We start from the raw sequence: 24716 nt of genomic DNA on the forward strand, positions 1-24716 counted from the left end.
AAAGCTTTTCACCTCCAATCTGTCTCCACCCTTTGATATAAGATTTATCATCCCCATATTCATTTCCTTGGGGAGTGTACCATCCCTTCTACATGCATTAAGCAAATGGCACAGTAAGCTAGGAATGCCTTAGTACATAAAAGAATAGGCAAGGACTTGGTAGTTAGTCAGGAAAGAGTAAAAAGTATTACGATCTAAGCATGTAAACTTGCTCGAGCAAGAGGAGGTGGCATTCGATCCTCAGTAGCTAAAGTCTTGATGACCGGCCCACATGTATGGCAATTGTGGTGGTCTAGAAAAAGCAGAGCACTCACTTGACGAGCTCTTTTTCTTTAATGTTATCTCTTGGAATGCACTGATAATGAGTTATAAATGCAATATATGACATCCACAGCCACGACACCTATCTTAGAGCCTCACCCACACAATAGGATATGCACAATAGGGCCAAGATGAGCAAGCACTAAACTACTTTTCAATGCATGCATCCCTCTAGACGTGATATATGCGTGTGTTTTAAAAGCCGACGGCACTATACGGGTCTGCCATAGCAAAGCATGTGCTTGAGGAGCTCTTTTCTTAAAATGCATTGATTGTCGCAAGATATGCACAGTTTTGAATGCATGTAACATGAGGACAACCCTTCAAGTGTGGTGGCCTATTGCTTTTGTGGCACAAGGGCTTTTAGTGACATTGTAAACAAATTGTGGTTGCATAGGATCTGTTGAACGTGTATGCAAAATGTGGCCTTACTGTGCTTGGGGTGCTTGCATTTGAATTTATGACATAAGTACTCTTGATGAAATAGTGGATGACAACTTTGGGTAGCATTGGAAGATATTAGATTGATGCACATGGTGATGTGTAGTGGCAATTTGAAATATCACATGTGAGTAAGCCTTGATTCTCAATGGTCGTGTTGGCAACTTACATGGTTGTTAGTTCTGATAGAATGCTTACATGTTGGCAATGCTAATGTTAATGAATTCGGGCATGTGGCCATGATACTCAGGTCAACATCATTAGTGGCCATGGACTATGATATATGCTTGAGGGGCTCCCTTTGCAAGATGATGTATCTTTGCACAATATGCACAATAAGGCCAAGAGGAGAAAGCACTAATATGCCCAATATAGGGAACAAATTCATGACAAAATGCAAGACCAGTGATGCAGCATGAGGCCATGGACTATGATTTATGCTTGAGGGGCTCCCTTTGCAAGATGAAGTATCTTTGCACAATATGCACAATAAGGCCAAGAGGAGCAAGCACTAATATGCCCAATATAGGGAACAAATTCATGACAAAATGCAAGACCAGTGATGCAGCATGAGGACATCCGTATCATGCAATTGTTGCAAGGAGATATTTGCTTTTAGCATGTAAAACGCAGAGCAATATTCTTTTCAAAATGTAGCCAAGTGTGGTGATGTAGCAAAGGCAATGTGCGTGCTTGAGGAACTCCGTTCACGGAATGCTCTCTCTTGGAATGCATTGATCGCAAGATACGTACAATAGCCTATAGGGCCAAGGTGATCAAGCATTGGACCAATTTGAATGCATGCAAGGTGAGGACATGCTTAATGAGCACTTGGAATGCATTGATTGCTGGATACGCATGCCAAGCATTGAAAAGCTCCCTTCGTAGACTGTTGTCTCTGTTAGACTACATTGAATGCTTGTGGAGTAGTGTATATGTTTTTGCGGCATTCCCTAAGTTTTTTGCATGAATGTTTGGTGATAAAATGTCAATTTTGACCAAAGTTGACGAAAGCGGTTTGTAATCAAATTATAATTAAAATTACTTTCTTAAACACTATTTTAGTTTAAATAGTCGATGAATTGCAGTAAACTATAATTCGAGGAGAATTTTTACATAGAAAACTCATTTATAAGAACTTACAAATTTGGCTACAAAACTACATATATTTTACATAATGCTCATATATTTGGCAATCGTATGTGAACTCCTAGGACTAAAATTGTGTTTTTAGCCAAATTGGCGATATATAGCCGAACAAATTTCCACTGTTGAGGAGCTTCCTTCTCGAAATGATGTCTCTTGAAATGCATTGATTGCAGGATATGTATAGTAGGGCCAAGGTAAGCGAGCACTGGATTGATTTAAATGCATGCATCATGTTGGGCAATGCTTTTATGGTCATGTATGGCAAGTGTGGTGCTCTAGCAAGGCCTCCATTGTGCATAGCGGAAGCGGAAGCTCAAAAGCTTTGGCCAAGTTTTAGAAGAACCAGCATCAGGTGTTGGCGTTGACTTTACAAAGTGAGCTGAATTTTGATCGCCATGTGGATCCCTTCCACATTGAAATCATTATTCCAATTCAATCAGTCACTATCATGAAAAATCTGCCTCGATTGATTCAGGCTCAAGTGTAAGTAAGCATCATGTCTTATGAGATGTGTGGTGGCAACACTTGCGTGTGGATTCCCAAGTAGAAAAAGACTGGTCCATCAAGCACATCGCCAACAGTATCCCCACAAGAGACCCCCACCCTTACAGCCCACCCACCAACTCACCAAGCAAAGGCACAGTCACCGTTATTGCCCCCAACCATTCGAAAGCCATGTCCCAGCATTATTGTCTCAATATTACCTTCCATCACGAGTCTGCGCCCACTAAGGTATCAAAGCCTATCATGTTAGTGTGTACCATTGTCTCAATATCTAGCATTTGTGCTACAGCCAAGAGAGAATTCATGGAGTTTTGAAATCCCTCGTCAACAAACTCGGATACTTACCTTCTTGTACGTCTGTTTGCATGGTTGTTTGAAGTTGTACGTGTGCATTCTCCTTACGAACTAGAGTTGAAGTTGTCAATAATAAGATTAGCGGAGAGAAGTCTATCTAGGCACATACCATTTTGGAGGTTACCCATAACGCAAGATACAACGAGAGCGTTACCGTGCGGTGTGGAGGAAATCGGTACTACAAGATTATCATTGGGTTGTACTAGAGTCGATGCTGCATATATATGTATATGTATATATATATATATATATATATATGTATGTGTATGTATATATATATGTGTATATATATATAGATATATATATATTTTATCCTATGTAATATTTTGGGTCGGCATAGAAACACTCATCATGAAAGGTCTGCCCAGCACAGCTACAAAGCTCTACAGGAAGGAGAAATACTAATGCTATTTGACATGCTTATGTAGTTAGTGTAGTAATATACACCAGTATACACCTGTATTTTTCTGCTTAAGTAGGCCTACACACAAAAAAGAAAATGTGAACCTAAGTGTGTGTGTGTGTGTGTGTGTGTGTGTCTGTGTGGATGTGTGTGTGTGTGGTCTGCTTAAGTAGGCCTACACACAAAAAAGAAAATGTGAACCTAAGTGTGTGTGTGTGTGTGTGTGTCTGTGTGTGTGTGTGTGTGTGTGTGTGTGTGTGTGTGTGTGTGTATATAAAACGCCTGGAGCCTGCAAAGACAGAACTAACTGAACCAAGCTCTTCCATACAGTGCATACACCTTATACCTAAAGGCATATTACAATTGGACAACATTTGCAGTCCCAAATCAACCAAAAACCACTTAAAACTGCAACTAACCTTCGGAAACAACACGACTAATAGAAATCAACCAAAAAGCACACAACCCACCGCAACATCTTAAAAGATCACTCATCACTTTGCACTTAAAGAAAAATTGAAAGAAATTTATGCATTTGAGATCTGGACGGCATCTGGGTGCCGATTCACAATCCGAAATTGCCTTGAGAGTCCCAACTCTTGGAAGCGGAACGAGATCGGTTGGAAATTTGGAAGCCATCCACGAGGACTTGTCCTCGGATACATACTCCGATCTGCAATCACAAATGGAAAGTGAGATGTCAGTAGGAGACAACTCACAGAGACCAGATTTGAGACCATCCCCGTCTCAACAGTTCAGAGACATGCATGCATTTGGGAATCCAGATCTAGGGCTTTTAGAATACTGTAGCTTCTTGCAGGTAATGCCCTGAGACTGCTTTTTTCCTCTGAGCAGTAACCTCTGGCTCTTCCTCCAGTTTTTCTACAATTCGCTGCGTAGTGAAATAAGGAGTGGTTTCCTTATGATGGTGCAACTGGAAGACTTCTGCCAGTAACTCTGGTGTAAGCTTAATCTATGTGTCCTTGATAACAGTAGTTTGACTGGTTCTATCAAAATTAACCAGTGCTTCCTTACCAATATCTGTCACCTGTCTTTTCAAAGAAGCTGCATATAACTTTTCTAGCTTGAACAGCTTAACAATATTGGCCTCTGCACCCTGAAGAATAAACTGTGTGGGCCAGTCATACACAATGTCCTTATTCTGTAAAGCTTTAGCTTGAATTTTCTTGACAGCCAAGGAGGATGTCTGAGTATCCTCTGTTGGAGCTCTCTGCACAGGTGGAACCACTACAATAGCCTTGCTTGTATCTTACATCTCCTCTGGTGGCAAACTTGCTTGCTTGAATGAAGAAACTGATTGGTGTGATGCAGGCATATTAGGGTTTGCAGGTGAACTCAGCTTAGAAAAAGAAAACGAAGAGATTGAAGAATAAGAGTTAATGCTAGGGGTAGGGCTCTTTGATGGTTGATACTATGAATCAGATGCAGATGAAGATTGAGAAGAAGAAGAGCCTGATGAAGAAGATGATTGAGCAGAGGAAGGTTGTGAAAAGCTTGAAGCAGGCGATGGCGAAGCATAATTTGATAAAGGAGCTAGAGACACATCATCAGCTGTGAGCATGCAAGAGGAAGGGGCACTTAGAGCTCTCTGTAGAATTAGAAAGTGCGTGAGTTTCAGTAATTGATTGATATGCGAGAAAATCCTTCTAATTGTTGTCTTAACTCTAGCCATAATGTTTAGTGACCCTATATGCTGCTAAATCCCAAGCTATTTAGTGACCCTATATGCATTGGCTCTGGCTTTTTCCTGCCTTCCCTTGACTGGTGGTTTTGTTGTTCCCAGTAGACTGCTCTGATGCTAGTACTACAGCTGTGCTTCCAGTAGATACACTGCTCCTGATACTGGTGGGCTCTTGTTGAATCTTCCAGTGGAACAATACTGATGGAAGCAACCAGTGGTATTGTAAACATAGTGGCAGTTGTTAGAAGTCATCTCCTGTCTATTTTTATACACCAGGGCCTTTGTTGTGGGCGTGCCCGCCCTTATGAGGTGTTTTCTCATTTTTCCCCACTCTCCGTATTGTTCCCCCATTTTTCCCTATTTTTTCTATGGCTTGGGTGGCTTCCCAGGGTTGGCAGGAGGGCCCATGTGCTGGCCGACTGATGGTACTGATCCACGACTCCATATCTGTGATGGCCGACTGTGACAGCTGGCCGACTGGCTGTATTTGCTGGTCGTGGAGGTTCAGGGCCAGTCGGCTGCCTTTAGCACAAGCCAACTGGGTATTTGGGGCCATATAAAATGGCCCCATGGCCCCCATTCCATTTTGTATCATACTCGGGATCTTCTTGTGTATATAGAGCAGAGTTACACGCCTCTATCTCTCTCTTTTGTGCTGTGATTTTTTGCACTGCGTTTTACTCGTGTTCCCAGATCTGGTCATCATCTCCGCTGCGTATTCTGACATGGTATCAGAGCCTGGCTCTAGATAGTTCTTGGAATTTGTGTGAGCAAGAGGGGGACTGTTGTGTTGCTGATTGGTGGACTGTTAGGGATTGTTTGGGAAGAGGAGAAGCAAGAGGACGGCGAGCTGATTTGCTAGAGAGCCCACTTGCAGGTGTTAGTTCTTCTTTGTTCCCACGCACCCACCCTTTTCAGAGTACATCCCCGCAATGGCAGATCTATTTGAGATGGCCGAGAGGCATGTGAAGATCCCGACACTCCCCACGTTCCCGGTGGACCGTCAGTTGGACGGAAACAACTACGGCATATGGAAGGTTATGATGGAATCTGTTCTGGAGTCTTACAACCTCGCTGATTTCGTCGTCGTTGGGTTCCACGGCCAGAAGTAGAGGAAGGGGAGTTACCGTCGATCCCAAAGGACTGGGAGGCTCAGACACAGATGTGGGATCGTGTCAACGCCAGGGTCCGTTCGTTTATCTATCTCAATTGCACACCGCAGGTAATCAATCATGTAAAGCATATGACGTTGGCCAGAAGTATATCGCAACATTTAGCCTCTCTTTACAACAGGGTATCGCCCATGAAGAGGATTTCCTTGGAAGTACAGATGCCGGTTATGAGCCCTACAAAGTCGTTGACGATGCGGGAGCATATTAACAAGCTGCATGCTCTTCAGCAGGAAGTTCTTCAGGCTGGGAAGGAGATATCGTCAGAGGACATGGCCATAACGTTGCTGTCGCACTTGCCCTCTCAGTACTCAGCATTTTACTCGTCTTTGATTACCAGTGGCAGGCTCAGCACCATCACGTGGGAGAAGCTTGTGCCCATGGTCTTGGACCAAGAGGAACGATTCACGACCCTCCTCAGGGTGGAGATTCGGAGGCCTTAACTGGCCAACGGTCGAAAGCCCGTAACACGGGCAAAGGGAAGGCTTCGTCGGAGAAGTCTTCTGAGAAGAAGTCCGTTACTGACCGCGAGAAACTAAAGGCAGAGAGGAACTGTAATGATTGTGGCGAGAAAGGCCACTATTGGAGGCAGTGTCCCAAGCGAAAGACCGAGACGGGTGAAGATTCCTCAGCAGCAATCATGAAGACTCTGGCTTTTGTGCACCTGGAGGTGGTGGACACCGATGTTTCATTTTCTTCAGGCAGGGAGGAGATTGGAGGACTCTCCGCAACGGATACTCGGGAGTGGATTCTAGATAGTGGTGCTTCCAGGCACATGACTCCTTAGGTTGGAGATAGTTCCCGATGGTGGTAGAGGGGGGAAGCATTCCTCCCAAGTATTGTATGTTCCGTCACTTGGTTTTCATCTGTTCTCAGTGCATCAGGTTTGCAAGACTGGCGTACGGGTGGAGTTTGATGAGCACTTTGTTGCTCTCCGCGACAAAGCAACAGGCCAGGTAGTTTGGGAAGGCGGAGTGGAGAATGGAGTTTACAAGCCTTCAGCACTCTCTCTCCCATGTCCTCAGGTTTGTGATGAGTGGCAGTCTGGTGATGGCCACTTAAGTGTGGATACGCTGCAGGTGGAGGCTTTCCGGGACCAGATGGTGGAAAGCTTGCCAGTAGATGGTAGCAGTTGGCATGGCAGGAACTCTCCAGTACTGATGTTGGTAGTTCTTGTGTTCGTCAGTCACAGGAAACTGAACAGGTCACTTATGCTCTAATGTCTCGTAGTATTCGGGACAAAGAACCTCCTGTAGATGAGGATGTTCTCTCCACGGGGACCTTTCGGAAAGCCAGGCAGGTGGCAGTTGATTACTTGCAGAAGGAGGTGCATACTCCAGGCTTTGTGGCTCTGGATTCAAAGGGGGTGGGTGACAGGTCTCAGAACGCCTTGCGTGGTCTTCATCAGGTTTCTGGGACTTGATTTTGCACCGTAACAGGTGTTGATCCTTGTGAGCAGTGTGATGCCTCTTTGCCTCAGAAGCAGAATGGTTCATTGATTTGGTTGATGGACACCGGATTGGACGGGAGCTTCCTGATAAGGCAGTTGAGCTCATGGTTGTGGATGACTCTTTGGGAGACAGGTTGTGTTTCCTGTGGTTTCTGCGGCATGCGAAGGATCATGGACTCTTGTACACACGAGGGGGATTGTTGGATGGAGTCCGACTCCACGGTTGGAGTGACTCAGTTTGGGAAGGAGATTCGGACACAAGGAGATCTACTTCAGGCCCAGGAGCAGTTTTACATAGCAGAGAGAGGCATTCATCTTTTGCCTTGTCGAGGACAGAGGCAGAGTATCAGGCTGCTTGTGATGCTGCTCGTGAGGTGGTAAGGTTACAGAGGTTGCATTGCAGGATTGGGCTTTCACTGGAGGAACCCATGGTCATCCAGAGGCACTTTGTTCGTGAACAGATCGTTGCTGATGACATCTTGCTAGAGTTCTGTTCGACAGAGGACAGTACGGTGGACCTCTTCACAAAGTCGCTATCTCAGGATTTGCTCAGGCGGCACCCCAGCTCCCTATGGTTGGTTTCACAGACAGGAGCTGAAAGGGAGTGTTAGAAGTCATCTCCTGTATATTTTTAGACACCAGGGCCTTTGTTGTGGTGTGCCCGCCCTTATGAGGCGTTTTCTCATTTTTCCCCACTCTCCGTATTTTTCCCCCATTTTTCCCTATTTTTTCTATGGCTTGGGTGGCTTCCCAGGGTTGGCAAGAGGGCCCATGTGCTGGCCGACTGATGGTACTGGTCCACGACTCCATATCTCTGATGGCCGACTGCTAACAGCTGGCCGACTGGCTGTATTTGCTCGTCGTGGAGGTTCAGGGCCAGTCAGCTGCCTTTAGCACAGGCCGACTGGGTATTTGGGGCCATATAAAATGGCCCCATGGCCCCCATTCCATTTTGTATCATACTCGGGGTCTTCTTGTGTATATAGAGCAGAGTTACACGCCTCTATCTCTCTCTCTCTCTTGTGCTGTGATTTTCTACACTGCATTTTACTCTTGTGTTCCCAGATCTGGTCATCATCTCCGCTGTGTATTCTGACAGTAGTATCATCACTGCCTCTTCAACTGGTACTGCAGGAACAGTTTGCATTCGCATTACTGGTAGTGTACTGGTGCCTTCATACAGTTTGATCTTGGAAGCATTGAAAAATCATGGGAGACTTCGGCCAGCCAAATCTTTAAGCTTAACACTGCCATTTGTGTAAGCCCATTCAACTTGGTATGGTCCATACCATGCTATTTTCAAATTTGGTTTCTTTGGCCCCAGTCTGGATTGATACAGTAATACTAAGTCACCCTTCTTGAATGGCCTTGGCTTAATATTTTGATCATGCCAGTGCTTCCTTCTCTGTTGCACAACCTTCTGCTCCCAAATTGCCCGCTGCCTGGTTTCCTCCAGTGTAAACAAATTCTCCAACCTTTTCCTTAAGGTGCCATTATAATCCATATTGTGCTCTACAGCAATTCTCAAACTTGGAATCATGAAATCCATAGGAACCACTTCTTCTGTGCCTTACACCAGTTTGAATGGTGTCATACTGGTGGTGACCTTAAAAGCAGTTCTGTATGCCCATAGTGCTACTTGTAACTTGAGATCCAAGTCATGTGGTTCCTGATGCACAATCTTGGTGAGAATGCCTTTCAAAGTTTTGTTAGTGCTTTCAACTTGGCCATTTCAACGTGGATAGTATGGGGTTGACTTCCTATGCTTTATCATAAATTCTTCATTTAAAGCTTTGATGGTGTCATTGAGGAAGTGTGTGCCTTGATCACTGACTATCTCCAAAGGACAGCCAAATTGAGCTATTATATGCACACAAATGAACCAAGCAGTAGACTTTGCTGTGTTGTTAGGCAAAGCCTTTGTTTCGACCCATTTACTGACATAATCAGTAGCTACCAGAATATACTTATTTTTCCTTTGAGTTCCTTTCTTGATCGGGCCCATGAAATCCAAACCCCATTTCATAAATACTTCCAGTGGCACAACATTTGTTAGAGGCATCATGTCTGATGGTACTGGCCTTCCAATACGCTGGCAGATATCGCAGCATTTGCAAAATTTATAAACATCCTGCATCAATGTTTCCCACCAAAGGCCTGCTTGCAGTACCTTCTTACCGGTAGTTGTACTGGAGAAGTGTCCTCCTGCCTCTCCTGCATGTGCTTCCAGTATAATGGTTTGTCTTGCTGTTCGAGATACACATCTGCGAATACTCCATCAATGCCTAATTTATACAGCTCTCCTTGAATTAATGTGAATTTGGTAGACTTGATGATTAATGCTCTCCTCTCATTGGTGGTTGATTCTGGAGGCATTGAGCCAGTACTCAAATACTGCTTCAAGTCAAACCATTCAGGATCCTCATTCTCCTGGTGCTCGATGGTGAAAAGCTCAGCATCTACTGGTTCATTCGCGAATGGCTTGAGAGTCTCCACAGTGTGTTTTTCCTGGTTTATGAAAAATTTTAAACTCAAACTCCTGGAGTAGAAGCATCCATCGTAGTAGCCGCCCTTGAATGACCACCTTGTTGATGAGATATAATAAAGCTTGATGGTCAACATAGAAGTGAAATGGCCTGCCCAGTAGATAATGGCGAAATTTTGTAGCACACTGAAAACCATTCCCAAAGCCTCCCTTTCAGTAGTGGAGTAACCCTTTCCTGTTTTGCTAAAACGTCGACTGGCGAAATAAACTGGATAATCAGTGCGACCATCAGGCTGTGCTAAAATTGCCCCCATGGCCAGTCCTGATGCATCAACATGCACATGAAATATGATGTCCCAGTTGGGTTGTCGCAAAATGAGCTCACTGGCTATGACCTTCGTTAGGCTTTGGAATGCCTCTTCACATTCACCAGACCATTGATACTTTACATCTTTCTGTGTGAGCTCATACAAAGGTGTAGCAGTAGTAGCAAATTTATCAACAAACCTCCTGTAAAAATTGGTGTACCCCAGGAATGAACTCACCTCAATAGGACTGGCAGGAATCTTTGGATCCAGTATTGTTTTGACCTTATCATGGGCCATTTCTATGCTTGCCTTGGAGACCACATGCCCCAGTAGTTGGCCTTTCCAAACACAAAATATGCATTTGAAGGGGTTGAGGCAAATGCGCTTTTCTCTGCATCTTTGAAAGACCATTCTGAGATATACCAGGTGCATGGCCTCACTGGAGTATACTGTAAAATCATCAACGAATATGGCTAAAATCTGATGTAAGAAGTCACCAAATATTTCCATCATACATCTTTGAAAAGTTGCTAGGGCGTTGCACAGACCAAAAGGCATTACAATATACATGAATGCTCCCCATTCAATGATAAAAGTAGTCTTCTCTCTATCTTCAGGAGCAATCTTTAGTTGATTGTAGCCACTGTAGCCATCCATAAAACTGTACATTTCATACCCGGCTACTTGATCCAGCATTATATCAGTAAAGGGCAGTGGAAATGGGTCTTTGATAGTTTGGGCATTGAGTTTCCTGTAATCAACACATACCCGTAACTTCCCTTTTTTCTTAGGCACAACCACTATAGGAAAGAGCCAGTCACTGCTCTCTACCTCAGCAATGAACCCTGCCTTGAGCAAATTGTCAATTTCTTCCTTAACCTTTTCTGCATAGTTTGGATTCATTCTGTACCTTTGTCTGGCATCAGGTTTAAGAGGAATTTTGTGCTGACATACTTTTGGATCCACCCCTTTTGAGTCTTTGTGATCCCAAGCAAAAACATCCTTATATTCCTGGAACAGGGCTTTGACTTTCTCTTTGAATGATTGATCCAGATACTTGTTGGTTTCGGGTCTTCACTGGTGCCCAAGTTCCATTCCTCTATTTCTTGATCATCAGGTACTACCCAGATTTGCTCAGCTTTATCCTGACTTAAGGCTGCTACTACCATTTGTACTGACAGTATTCTCTACTGGTACATCCCTACCAGTGAGACATACTGGTCACTCTCCCACATTATCTTCCTAGAACATCTTAGGGAAGAGTTTGGACTGTTCCTCTGCCTTTTCAATGTCAGCTAATACTGCATTGAGATCAATCTCCCCAACTGGAAAGATATTCATTGAAGCTAACATTGTTTCAATCTCTCAGGTGGTTTGTTTCTGGTAGATGAATTCTAGTTTCACTCCTTCATTCAATGGCTTGGTACCATTTGTTGATATTTCAATTTTCCTTCCTTTATGCTCAACAGTGATGATACCCTTTCGATAGTCATGTATGACACCTGCAGCTTTCAAAAAGGGCCGCCCTAGGAGCATGGAGTAGGAGTCTCCCACATCCAGTATGAGAAAACTGGCTGTGAACCGTGCTCCACCCACCTTTAGTGGTATTCTTTCCACCAGCCCCAAAGGTTGTACTACCCTTTGATCAGCCATCCTCACTCTGAATGGAGCTTCTTTGACCTCATTGATCGCCAGTAGTTTCCTGGTATGTTCACTCATAATGTTTACACCAGCACCTCCATCAGTCATTACTCCATCCAGCTGTTTCCAATGCTTTCTGACCTTACAGTTTAATGTTATTACTGGTACTTGGTCATCTTTGACTTCCTCCATACTTGCTGCTAAGACTGCTTTTTGCTTCTCCTTTTCCAACTTGCGATTGTAGATGAATGCATCGCATCATGGTAGTGCTTTCCTCAGCTGGTTCAACTCCCAAGTGAGTTGTTCTATTCTTTGGCATACCTGAGAGTATACCTGCTCTGTCTCTGCTTCATCATTACTGTCTGAACTGGTCTCAGAGCTATCATCATAGCTTTCCTCTGGTGACCATTTCGTTTTCTGCCTCCTTGTGTTCTTCTGAAGAGATCCCTCAGAGTCACTGCTTTCATTGCTCTGGTTGCTCTTCTTCTCTTCCCTACTGGCAGGTAGAGAAGCTGGTCAGCACCTTCATTTCTGCTGCTTCTCTCCTTCCCTTGATAATTTGGAGACTGCTTCAGATTTTCCTTACTGCCCTTCCTTACCTTCTCCTGCCAGTATGTTTTACTAGTACTCTTCTTCTTACTGGGTAGAACTGGTGTAGCCTTCATGGGCTCCACGTTGGCAGTTCCACACTTCCCACCAGTGCCTTATATATATATATCTATATATCTATATCTATATATATATATATATATATATATATATATATATATATATATATACATATATATTCCACTCTCTCTCTCACTCTTTGTCACACACACACTATCTCTCGTACACACACACACGCACGCACTCTCACACACACCCTCTCTCTCTCTCTCCCTCACACACATAGTCTCCCACACACACACACACACACACACACACACATACTCTCTCTTAACACACACAGACACTCTCTCTCTCTCTCTCTCACATAGACACGCTCTCTCTCTCTCTCTCTCTCTTTCGCACACACACTCACTCCCTCACACACACACACACACTCTCTCTCTCTCTCTCTCTCTCTCTCTCTCACCCTCTCACTCACACTAACACACTCTCTCTTTGACACACTCTCTCTCTCTCACACACACACACACCCTCTCTCTCTCTCATTCATACAGTTTCTCTCTCTACAGGATGTCACATCCTCAATCAAAGCTATAAGAAGGTTCCCCAGAGGCATCAAACCTCTTGAAGCCGATTTGGGTGTTGCATTTCAAAACTTTTGGATGTGACTGTTATGCACGTTCCAGATTCCACTAGAATACACTCAGATGCCCAAAGCAAAAAGTGTATATTTGTTGGATAGAATAAAGAATCAAAGGCATATTGGCTCTACAATTCAAAGGTAAAGAAGATGGTGACCAATCTAGAAGTGGTATTTGTGGAGCATCCACACCATCGCAGGAGATAGGTCCATCCACTTTTTCATCAGCCAAAAATTTAGACCCAGAAACTGGGTAAAGAGTTGAGTTGAAGGAGGAGGAGTTCATGACAATGGAGACTCAAAAATCTATTCCACCCTGTTGAAACACAACAAGGAAAGCCACTTCCAATGTGGGCTCGATATTTCTTTGACAATCACAATCCTTTGCTTGAAGAACCACACACTTTACCATATGAAAATTGTCATTTGAGGAGGATAGAAGATCAAAGAAGGGCTTTAGAACACATTGTCAACATGGGCTTGGTAGGTGAGATAATGGGTTTTGTAAAGGACCAACCACTTTGGAAGAAGCTTTAGCTAATCCAAAGTTGGAAGGTGACAATGCAGTCAGAGTATGATAGCAGAAAATTGGTGTTCTTGCATGGAAACCTTAAGGAGAAGGTATATGTCACTTAGCTGATAGGGCTTAGCTTCCCAATTCAATAAATAAGGTCTGCAAGCTCATTAAAGAATTATATGGGTTGAAACGAGCTATAAGGTCATGAGGCCATATGATAAATAGGTCTTTCAATAATCTTGACATGTATGTGATAATTGTCTTCTATGTAGATAATTTGGTCAGCACCAGTGATCATGAAGATTTAATCCAACAAACATGCGAAAGGATGGGATCCAGGTTTGAGACCCGTTTAAGATAAAAAAGACTTGAACCTTCTGTACTTTTGTTGGGGGGTTGAAGTCTGGCAGCACACAAGTAAAATCTCTATTTTGTAACCAAAATCTTCTTGAAAATTTTTGAAGGCTTTTGGCATTACATAATATAAGCTAGTTAGCACACCTATGGAGGTAAATTAGAAGCTATCCATTAGGGGAGATTTGGGGTCTCAAAAGGTCCCCCTAAGGATTTTCCATGGGAATATTCCTTCAAAAAGTGGGGGCATGGTAAAATTTTTGCAAACGATCTCCAAACTTGTCAGAGGTTGAATATTTAGAACCTACTCCTTGAGAGCTTTCCGTTGATATATGGCATGATGGGTTCTGATATTGCATGACATGGGTACATAAAATAAAATAGGGGAGGATGTGCCCCAAGAAAGAAACTCACCCACCCTCACTCCAGACTGAATCATATAATAGGGGGAGAAAAGCCATACAAGTGGTTGGTAGTGCTAGTGCACTGATCCCTATGCCTGAGAGAAGAAGGGGCCCTCCCTCTAGAGGCCAATGAATGCCTCCTTCCTCTGCCACATGCTATCTTAGCTCCCTTGTAGTCGATCGAACTGACCTCATAGAGTATAAATGAGCTCTGCCCAGAAGTCCCAAATGGTCTCCGCAGGTGGTATCATGAAGCACCAGGCCCGCCATACAAACTACATTGCCATGCTGCAATTATCTACCACCATAGACAACGATCTCTGTCCCTCGACTGGGCTGAGTAATCTGGCAATAGAGCCAAGTTGGTCCTACCTCTTTGTGTAATAATGGTCTGGCTGGTCACCTCTGTCTCGTATCCCATGGCAAGGCCTAACCAAGCGATAGAACCCCAGGTGTAGATCTGGCGCTCCTCTAAGCCAACCATCGAGCATAGAATCCTCATCCAAATCTGCTAAGCCTCGGGCCAATCCCAAAGATAGTGGCATTGGGTCTCACTAGGATGCCCAGAATCGATGCACTTTGGGGCCGTGAGCTCCCCAAAGCCATCTCTAGAAATCAGTCAAAACTCTCATGCACTACCAGTGCTCTGCTGCCGCTAGAGTGCCCTAGACGTTTCGTCTATATGTGGTGCCCCGGTCTAGCTGTATACTAGAAGAAGGGAATCCTAGGGCTATTAGGGGCAATAAAGGAATCCCGCCACTGCCACTCATGAGGGTCCCATGGCAAGCAAGCTAGAGGGTGCCGCTCCCAAGCCCACAGGCACCATGAAGCACCTCGCTCGGGAACGCGTCCACCTGCCACTCTCTATTGTGCACCCTCACCACTCTGATCCTCTGAAAACTGCACTCCACCACAATGTAAGACTCTGTTTGCACCCTCTCCATCAGGGCCAACATCAAAAAATAGGCAATCCTAGTCCTCCTTGCATCCTCAGACTACAATGATAAGCTCATGTCGCCGCATAAAAGCTCCCATCCAAGATGGAGTTGCCGCCTCAACAGACTACAGCCAATCTGTGCTGCTCCGTAACTCTGCAAGCCTCTCTGTCTTAATCTCTTGCAGAAGACTCTGAAACTCAAGCCAGTGTCCTCAGCTCCTCACAGGCCCTACAACATCCCCTCCTCGTGAGACATGGGACCGAGAGCCTACCATATGCCCCCTCTGAGTCTGGATCTGTGGGTTCTAGACCATGGGCTGGTGAAGATGCTCCTCTATGCAAGAGGGGGGATCTGAATTAGGGCTGGCCTGAGCTACTCCCAGGCCCTCGATATGCTGCAAGAAAAACGATTCTCACATCTCTTGCTCATGTCAAGCCTGTGCATCTCTGAAAATATCCATCTAGTCTTAGTGTCAAATCCCCACTAGATCTCCTCGTAGAACGCTCCTGTTACGAGACTTGAAACCTGCAAACAAACAAATAAACAAGAAGGGGGTGCAGGACTGACTCACCTCCCAACCATGACAGCCGTGGGCAAGCCCACAATCTTGGATGTCCCCACCGAGCCACAAGCTGAGCTAGCTAGGTTGACGTACCGACCAATCTCTACCTCGCGACGTCCCATACCGCCACGAAGCTACCCTCGCGGGCCTCGAGATTTCTGCCGGCCTCCGCTATGTAAAGCAGGTGCATGTCTGCACTAGATCCAGGCTCTAGACCATAGAGCTCTCACAAATCTCGCGAGACTCTATATGACTAATGACTAACCTTGGCCACCCTTTTATAGGCTCTTGGCCGGTCATCGGGCGTCCACACTTGAGCGCCCGCCCGTCCATACTTGGGTGCCCGCCCGTTAGTCTATCCCTAACTCAGCTCGTCAATCTGCCTGCCTAGCCCCAAGCTTCCCCAAACCTCGAAGCTAGTCTTGTGTGCGTGTATTACACGGTAGATACACACTGTGCACATCACATACTCCCCTTCCTCTAATAGCTCACTCCTGAGCTCACTAAAAAGCCAGGGTAATCTCTCTGAAGAGTAGCCAATGTCTCCCATGTAGCGTCCTCCTCAACACGATCCTTCCACTTGATCTTGTATTCCCTGATAAGCGTATTACGCAATCTTCTTTCACGAAATCCAAGAATCTTTTCAGGTTCGTGTGGAACAAATGTCATGTCCTCGACATCTATGATTTCTTGAGGAGTAACTAACTGGTCTGTTCCACCCAGTATTTCCTTAAGTCTACTGACATGAAATACGAGATGAACTTTCACATGAGAAGGCAAATCCAATTCATATGCAACTGAACCAATCATGTAATACGAAATGGTCCACAGTATCTAGGGGATAATTTCGGAGATCGACCTGTCTGTTAAGTCTCGGAATCTTTAGGAACTCGCAAATACACCACCTTACTTCAGAGAACTCTCTGGGTGAACGATGTCTATTAGAATAAAATCTGTCTCGGTCTAGAGCACTTCTAATAGATTCCTTCGTAACTTTTAACATTTCTTGCATATCTTGCAAAAAATTACGTGCTGCATCATGCTGAAGTCCTGAGAATCCTACTGTAACAAGTGATCTAGATTGAAAACCATACATAAGCATGAAAGGACTAAAACCTGTACTCGTATGCTTAGTATTGTTATAAGTAAATTCTAACATAGGAAGATATTCCTCCCATGAACTCTGTCTTTTAGATACATATGCCCGAAGCATATCCTCCAAAATCTGATTCACTCTTTCAATCTGGCCATCAAATTGAGGATGATATGAGGAACTCAAATTCAAAAAAACAAGTTTCCAAAAATCACTCGTTAACTTAAAGTCCCTATCACTGACTATGTCCTGCGGTAACCCGTACAGTCTAAACAATTGCTCGATAAACTACCGTGCTAATTACGTAACTGTAACACTCTTTCGGGTCAGTAAAAATCTAGCCATTTTTGTCAAGCGATCTACCACAACCCAAATAGAATCGTGGCCTTGATGTGTTCTTGGCAATCCAGAATAAAATCCCTGGAAATACTTTCCCATTTATTACTTGGGATTTGCAAAGGATGCAACAACCCAGTCCGTCTAAAGCGTTCAGCTTTATTTGCTTGACAAATTTGACACTAGAGAACATAATCTTCTACATACCCTTTCATCTTTGGCCAATAAAAAGTGTGTTTCACTAACGATAGCGTTCTGTGTACCCCATGGTGTCCAACAGAAGAGGCGTCGTGACACTCCTTAAGAATCTTGGACCGAATGTCCGGATTCTGTGGTACATAAATTTTGTCATTACGGAATAGTAAACCATTCCGAATCATCCACTGGCCTCCTGCAGCCTGAATGGTAGGCTGTTCAGTCATTGAGTCTTGGTCAATCAATGAGCTCCCATCCTGGATCTACTGCCAAAATGGACCAAGATAACTATCAGTCCTGCAAAGCCCTCTCCATGACAAATAAGTCAGTAGAAATCTCGGTGAACGACAAAGTATTCACCTCTCGAATTCGACTAAGCGCATCTGCAGCACTATTCATGGACCCTTTCTTGACTTTATCTTTCAAACGTCTGAAGGCCATATCTAAATCGTTATTCCAAGTGATAGGCTGATTTGACTTACGTCCACGACCTTTCAATAAGTCGGTCATCGGTAGTGTGAGCTGAGAGTACTCCCGCACAGATTTCCGAATAAAAATAACAAAACCGAGAAAAGAACAAAGTTGTTTCACTGTTCGCGGTATAGGCCAATCAAGAACCTTCTGAACTCGGTCATAGTCAATGCTCAATCCATCTCTAGTGATCTTGTGTCCCAAGTAAATGATTTCTGTCATAAAGAACTCACATTTACTTAATTTAGCATATAGTCAATTTTGTCTTAAAATAGATAAGACAATCGTGAGGTGTCTAACATGATCCTCAAGAGTACGACTATATATCAAAATATTATCCAGGAACACCACCATAAATTTTCCCAAATATTCACGAAAAAGATCCTTCATCATTTGCTGGAAAGTAGCTGGAGCATTGGTTAACCCAAAAGGTAATACGAGAAACTCGTAATGGCCATACCTAGTCCAAAAGATAGTTCTTTCGACATGCCTTTCATGAATACGTATCTGGTGATAGCCAGTACGTAAATCTATCTTCGTGAAATATTTCGCTTCTGCTAACCGGTCAATCAGGTCATCCAATCTAGGGAGAGGATAACGGTTCTTAATTGTCAGCTTATTCAATCTCTTGTAATCTATACACACTCTCCAGGTGTTGTCATTCTTTCTCCTAAGCAACACAGGTACACCCCAAGGTGATTTACTTGGACGGATCTGGCCCATCCTCAAATAATCTTCGAGTTGTTTAGCCAACTCATCTTCCTCAGCTTGGCTCATCCTGTAAGGTGGAATACTGACAAGATGAGCACCAAGGATCAAGTCGATACGATGATCTACTACCCTTTCAGGTAGTAAACCCGATGGCAGTTGCTTAGGAAATACATCTTGAAACGAATCAAGTATCTTTTGTAATTCTTTTCTTTCAAACACACTTAATTCATTGACATCCATGAAAGGTATAAGAAATGAAGAAAGTGGAATCAATACACAATGGAAAGCGGTATACAAAGAAGAATCCATTATATTTCCAAAATCAACTGTATTTACAAGAGGTCCTTGAGAGGGATGTATACAATCACCTAAAATACTATACTGGGTGTTCCTATGTTAAAAAGAAAAAATATGACTAGACCAATCTATCTGGACTTGAAGAGTCTTAAACCACTCAATCCCTAATAACAAGTCTACATTTTCTAGGTGCATAATATAGCATTCCAGAGTATCTTTGTAGTCCTGAATCTGGATTGGAAGCATCTCTACCTTTTGATCCCATACTTGCCTTCCCGCACGTAAGCGTACCTCATAGGTATGATCGCTGGGTGTCACATCAAGACTCGATTTCTGCACAAGTTTGTAGTTAACAAAGTTATGTAAGCTGCCAGGATCTAGAAGAATGTGAATTCTATGGCCATTCACTTCTCCATAAACTCGGGAAGATCATGCAAGCCAAAAACTTTAGAGTTGAACAAATAATCAGAACATGTACTAGGGCGAGAAAGTACAGTAACTGACGTACCTGTCAAAGACAACTGGTTAGCTGCCTTTGGCTTGGGTCCCGCGTTGATTTTTGTACCCTTTTGCTTCGGACACTCGTTATGCATGTGTCCTTTTTCTTCGTAGATAAAACAACATCCCTCCTTCTTGAGCTTTAAAGCCTTAAGGAGTCGTTTCTTCTTCGCTGGTGTCGAACTTGAAATCTTCGAAGGTTGGTCCGAAGACTTTTCTTCAGTCGTGTTAGCCATAGGTGCGGAGAACTTTCTTTTGAGCTTGTTCCCTTGCTCGGTAAACGGGTTTAGACTTGGAAGAGACCATTGTATCATCATAGATACGAGCTGAATGAATGGCCTCGTCCAATGTTTTGAATTTGTTATTTTTAACCTGTAAACGGTATGAGTCTGGTAAACCAGCTACGAAGAACCCCAAAAGAGTAGTGGGATCCATCTTTGTAGCTTTCATCTGCAAGTCCCTAAACTTCTGGAGGTAGATCTCATAAGTGAGGTGCTGCGAGATCATGGTCAAAGCGGTAAACCGGGCAACATCATAATCATCCTCTTTCTTGAGGAATTCCTTCTTGAAGACGTCTTCGAATTGTGCCCAAGTTGTTGGCTTAGGGTTGAGTTCCTTCCACCAAAGCAAAGCTTTGCCTGAGAGGAAACCTGCTGCTAAACTGGATCTTTTTTCCATCATCATATGGATGAAACTGAAAATGGACCCGCCACTTATGTAGCCATGTGTCCACGATCTCCTTGGTACGCTGTTTTTGCTCGCCCGCGAACGGTTCCGGAGTAATGTTGGGGCCTAAAGCAGAGGCCAAGGTATCCATACCCGAAAGAGTAGAGAGGATAGCGGTCAAGAGAGAGATGGAGTTCTGCAAAGCTTGCATCTGGGCGGCGATTTGTGCCTGACGTTCTGAAGAAGAAGCTTCGAGAGCTACTTTGAACTCTTGGAAATCAGATTTTGACACATAATCGTCAAAAAGATCGGCATCAGTATCTTCCGTAGCCGGCAAGCCTTCGCGTTCGACAAGGGGCTCCAACTCCGATTCTTGGGTCGACATCTTAAAGAGGGCAAGCGGAGGGAAATTTCGATCTTTGCACAATAAAAGTGCGAGGGAACTTGAGAGCTTGAGAGCTTCAAAACTTGAGAGATGTGTGCAAATAAGCCCACTTAAGGGATTTATATAACGTTCCCTAAAAGCAACTTGAGCTTTTGCTTCTGAGTTTATATATATATATATTCTGCTTTCTTAAAAAAAAAACCTTAGAGGGGGGTCTTTAAACTCTTTTAAAAAAAATTTAAACAAAAAAAAAGAAAGCAACCCAAATCTGCGGAATGCTTTTACTGTTTTTTTTTTCGCTCCCCTCCTGGATTTAGGGCTGCCGGCGCCGCCCTTCGTGCAGGTGTTCGTGGCTGTCTGCGCCAACCTGCGCCTAGACTTAGCCGCCGACGCATGGTTGCCTGCGTAGGCCTGGCCTGGGCGCCTGCCTTCGTAGGCCTAGGCTCCAACCAGCATGGCCTGGGCACCTGCATACGTAGGCATACGCGCCTGCCTGCGTAGGCATGGTCGCCTGCCTACGCCAACCTAGCCTGCGCCTTCAGCTTAAACGTCTGCACCTGCAGCACGCGACCAGCACACCCGACTGCGCATATCCAGCAAGCGCTTCTTTCGCGCTCTCTTTCTCGTAAAAAAAACGAACATGCTTTTTTTTCTATGTTTTCTCTCCACAGTGCATGCGACTGCACAAGCACAAATCTAGCCTTCTTCTTGCAAAACAAATCAACCCTACTAGACCACCTTCTCCATCATAGAGCTCTCACAAATCTCGCGAGACTCTATATGACTCATGACTAACCTTGGCCACCCTTTTATAGGCTCTTGGCCGGTCATCGGGCGTCCACACTTGAGCGCCCGCCCGTCCATACTTGGGTGCCCGCCCGTTAGTTTATCCCTAACTCAGCTCGTCAATCTGCCTGCCTAGCTCCAAGCTTCCTGAGTGTAGCACACGGTAGATACACATTGTGCACATGACACTCAAGAAGCCACGGCCACCCGTCACTGGAATCCTCGCCATCCTATGATGCAACAACTCTTTCAAGGCTCTGCGCCTGGGAGTAAGCACAAACAATGAGCTTGCCTAGCACGGCTCTACTCTCACAAGCAGGATCCACAATGCCAAGCCCCCCCTATGCAACACTGGAAGAATAATCATAGGCTAAGCCACCTTGACCCACGCCATCCTACCATCACCCGCTGACCATGAGAAGTTCGTGATCAGCCACTGCACCTAGCTGATATAGGAGCTCGAGAAGATCCAACAAGAGGTGATGTACCACATAGTTGCCAAGAGGACCTGACTCAGCCACTACCACCTGCCCTGCGAGAGAGAGGTGGGCTGAGCTCCAAAATAGAAGCTTCCTCTGAATGCTCAGAAGAAGTGGGGCAATCTACTACTCAAGAGAAAGATCAAGTCCTACTTGGAAACCCAAGTATCTGAATTGTGTGCCTGGCGGCATCCATCTGAAAGAAGGGCTTGGTAGCCACTGCAGGGGAGGGGAGTCACCCATCCAAAAACCACATGATTTGTGCCAGTTAATCTGGGCACGCGATGCGCAGCAAAAGGTATCAAGGGCCTGTTGGAACCTCACCAGATTGGGCTCTTGTCCTCTCAAATACATAGTCGGTTGTCAAAAAACTCTAAATCCAAAGTTCCTCCCCTCCATGGGTAAGCCAAGTCCCTGAAGTCTGACCTCTTGGGCTAACAAATAGCAACTCATAGCCTATGCAAAGAATAAGAACAAGAATGGTGCCAACGGGGAACCCTGTCTCATCGATCTAGTCAACGTGAATCACTCTCCACTGTCCCAAGCAATTGATACCTGGCTATGAACCGTGGAGTAGAGCATTGCAATCCCTCTGATCCACTTAGTTTTGAATCCCATCCTCAAAATATTCCCCACCAAGAAGCCCCAATCCAAATGATCGTAGGCCTTCTCGAAGTCGAGCAATAAGATAGCCATCTCCTCTCCGCTCAGCCTGGCCAATGAAACCGCCTCCCAAAATGTGAAGATATTATCAAGAATACTACGATCCTTGATAAATCCAGTCTATGTGGATGTCATGTGCAAAGTGTGTATCTACCGTGTGCTACATGCACGCAAGACTATGTATACAATGGTGACATCATTGATTTAGTTGATACTATTGGAGTCTATGAGTCTAACCTTTGCACAATTTTGATCCCTAATTTACTCTACACTCGTATAATATGGTATTGTCCTTGGGTCTCCAAAAACAGCTTGGGAACTTGAAAGTTTTGTGTTAGGTCAACTGCACGGTCAACCTTGTACAAACCAAGCCAATGTTCTTCAATATATCAAATCCCATTCTTGTAGAAGAGAATATGTTTTGAAAGAGGATTGTTAAGATGTTTTGGTATTTTCTAGTTTTCACTTCGTTTAGTTAAATGCACTTACATATTTTAAAGCACGAAGGCATGGCTCATGCATACGTTTTTCATAACATATACATGTAGGTGCAAATGAGGGAAAGGGAGCTTTCATTGTCTCTTTATGGACTTGCCATAGAGAGGAGACATGGGTGACTGAAGATAGGATGACAGAGCGCGACTCCATATGGCGAAAGAGGCATGAAGAATTCGAAGCCGAGATCAGTGACATGGAGGAGTATCAGATGTTGTCTAATAGAATGTTTTATGTGTGGGAGGGGAATCACAGGATAGTTGCATGGCAATCCACAATAAAAGAAAGGTTCTCTAAAACAAAGGACAAACATTATAGAGTTCTATGCACTGTGATTGACCCACCTAGAGTCCCAGAGATTGCATTGCTCACTTGTCTACTACAACGGATGAATCTGTAAGTGAATTAACATTGTCTTTAAAATAGAGAGAGAGAGAGAGAGAGAGAGAGAGAGAGAGAGAATGTGTGTGTGTGTTTTTAAAATAGAGAGTGTGTGTCTCTAATTAGTGTGTATATGCACTAAATTAGAATGTGTGTTTAAAATAGAGAGTGTATGAGGCTAATTAGAGTGTGTATATGTGTCGAATTAGAGTGTGTGTGTGTGTTTTCAAAATAGTGTATGAGTCTAATTAGTGTGTGTATATGTGTCAAATTAGAGTGTGTGTGTGTGTGTTTTCAAAATAGAGAGTGTATGAGTCTAATTAGTGTGTGTATATGTGTTAAATTAGAGTGTGTGTGTGTGTGTGTGTGTGTGTCTAAAATAGAGAGTTCTTCTATTTTATTATGTCATGGTATTTGAACAGCATGATTTTGTTTGCTTGTAGATTAGATTTTAATGGAAAAGTTTGTTTTTAGCATGAATACCCATGCACTTGTGGTCACACGCCTTAGGGATGAGATCATCAACTGTGCAAACATTTGTGCGGCAAGCTATGAAGATTACTTAGAGGCTTTGCCCGAGAAGGATCAAAGATTAATTGCGTAGATTAGAAAGAAGAATACAAAAGGCTCCGAGCCTTGGTATCCTCTTACCACGAGGCGATATTTGGGAAAACTTGTGTGCAACCTTATTTATTTCTATGAATACATGGATTGTCTTTGGTCTTTAAAATTTTATCGGTAGGTCCAAATGACTCAAGCCCTCTCTAAGAAAGTTGAACAAGCAAGGCGTTATGCTAATGCGTTAAGCGTTATGCGTATGCACTATTGCATATGCGTAATGCATTATGCCTAAAGCGTAATGCCTAGAGCGTTATACCTAAAGTGTTATGCCTAAAGTAATATGTGTTATGCGTTGTATCTGTGCCTAAAACGTTATAGTAATGCACTACTGCCTAAAGTGTTACGCACTAAAGCATATGCCTAGAGTGTGATGCCTAATGCCTATGCGCTAATGTGTGATGCCTGATGCGTTGTGCCTAAAGTGTAGTGACTAAAGCGTATTGCGTATGCCTAAACCGTGATGCCTAAGTGGTCGACACTTGGGGCATGCCTTCACAAGATGGCCAGTCTTGCGGCAAATAAACCACTGTTTCGGGAGGCCCAAGAACTCTACTCTCTGGTGTATCCATCCCCCTGTAATAGTGGGGAGTAAAATCTCCTTTAGTAATGTCGAGGGATGTGGCACTATCACCTGTACCACCCAGGGAAGACCCACCGCCTTAGTGGCTACTGAAGCTGAGGTGTG

At 44.1% G+C, this 24716-nt stretch overlaps 1 protein-coding gene across 3 annotated transcripts in view; it reads right to left on the reverse strand.

Annotated features, from left to right (window-relative positions):
• Positions 1 to 3560: 3560 nt before the first annotated feature.
• Positions 3561 to 24716, reverse strand: part of LOC147613336 (protein TPX2-like) — an 87081-nt gene continuing 65925 nt past the window's right edge. The window contains exon 7 of one of the 3 annotated variants that reach the window (XM_086782086.1): positions 3561 to 3845. In XM_086782086.1, coding sequence (XP_086638212.1) covers positions 3587 to 3845 — 259 coding nt within the window. In that variant the 3' untranslated portion in view covers positions 3561 to 3586. The remainder of the gene's footprint in view (positions 3846 to 24716) is intronic. The other 2 variants (XM_086782088.1, XM_086782087.1) reach the window with 2 other exon arrangements.

Source organism: Cibotium barometz, chromosome 44, assembly GCF_041138505.1.
Source record: "Cibotium barometz isolate CiBa-2024 chromosome 44, ASM4113850v1, whole genome shotgun sequence".
Taxonomy (NCBI): domain Eukaryota; kingdom Viridiplantae; phylum Streptophyta; class Polypodiopsida; order Cyatheales; family Cibotiaceae; genus Cibotium; species Cibotium barometz.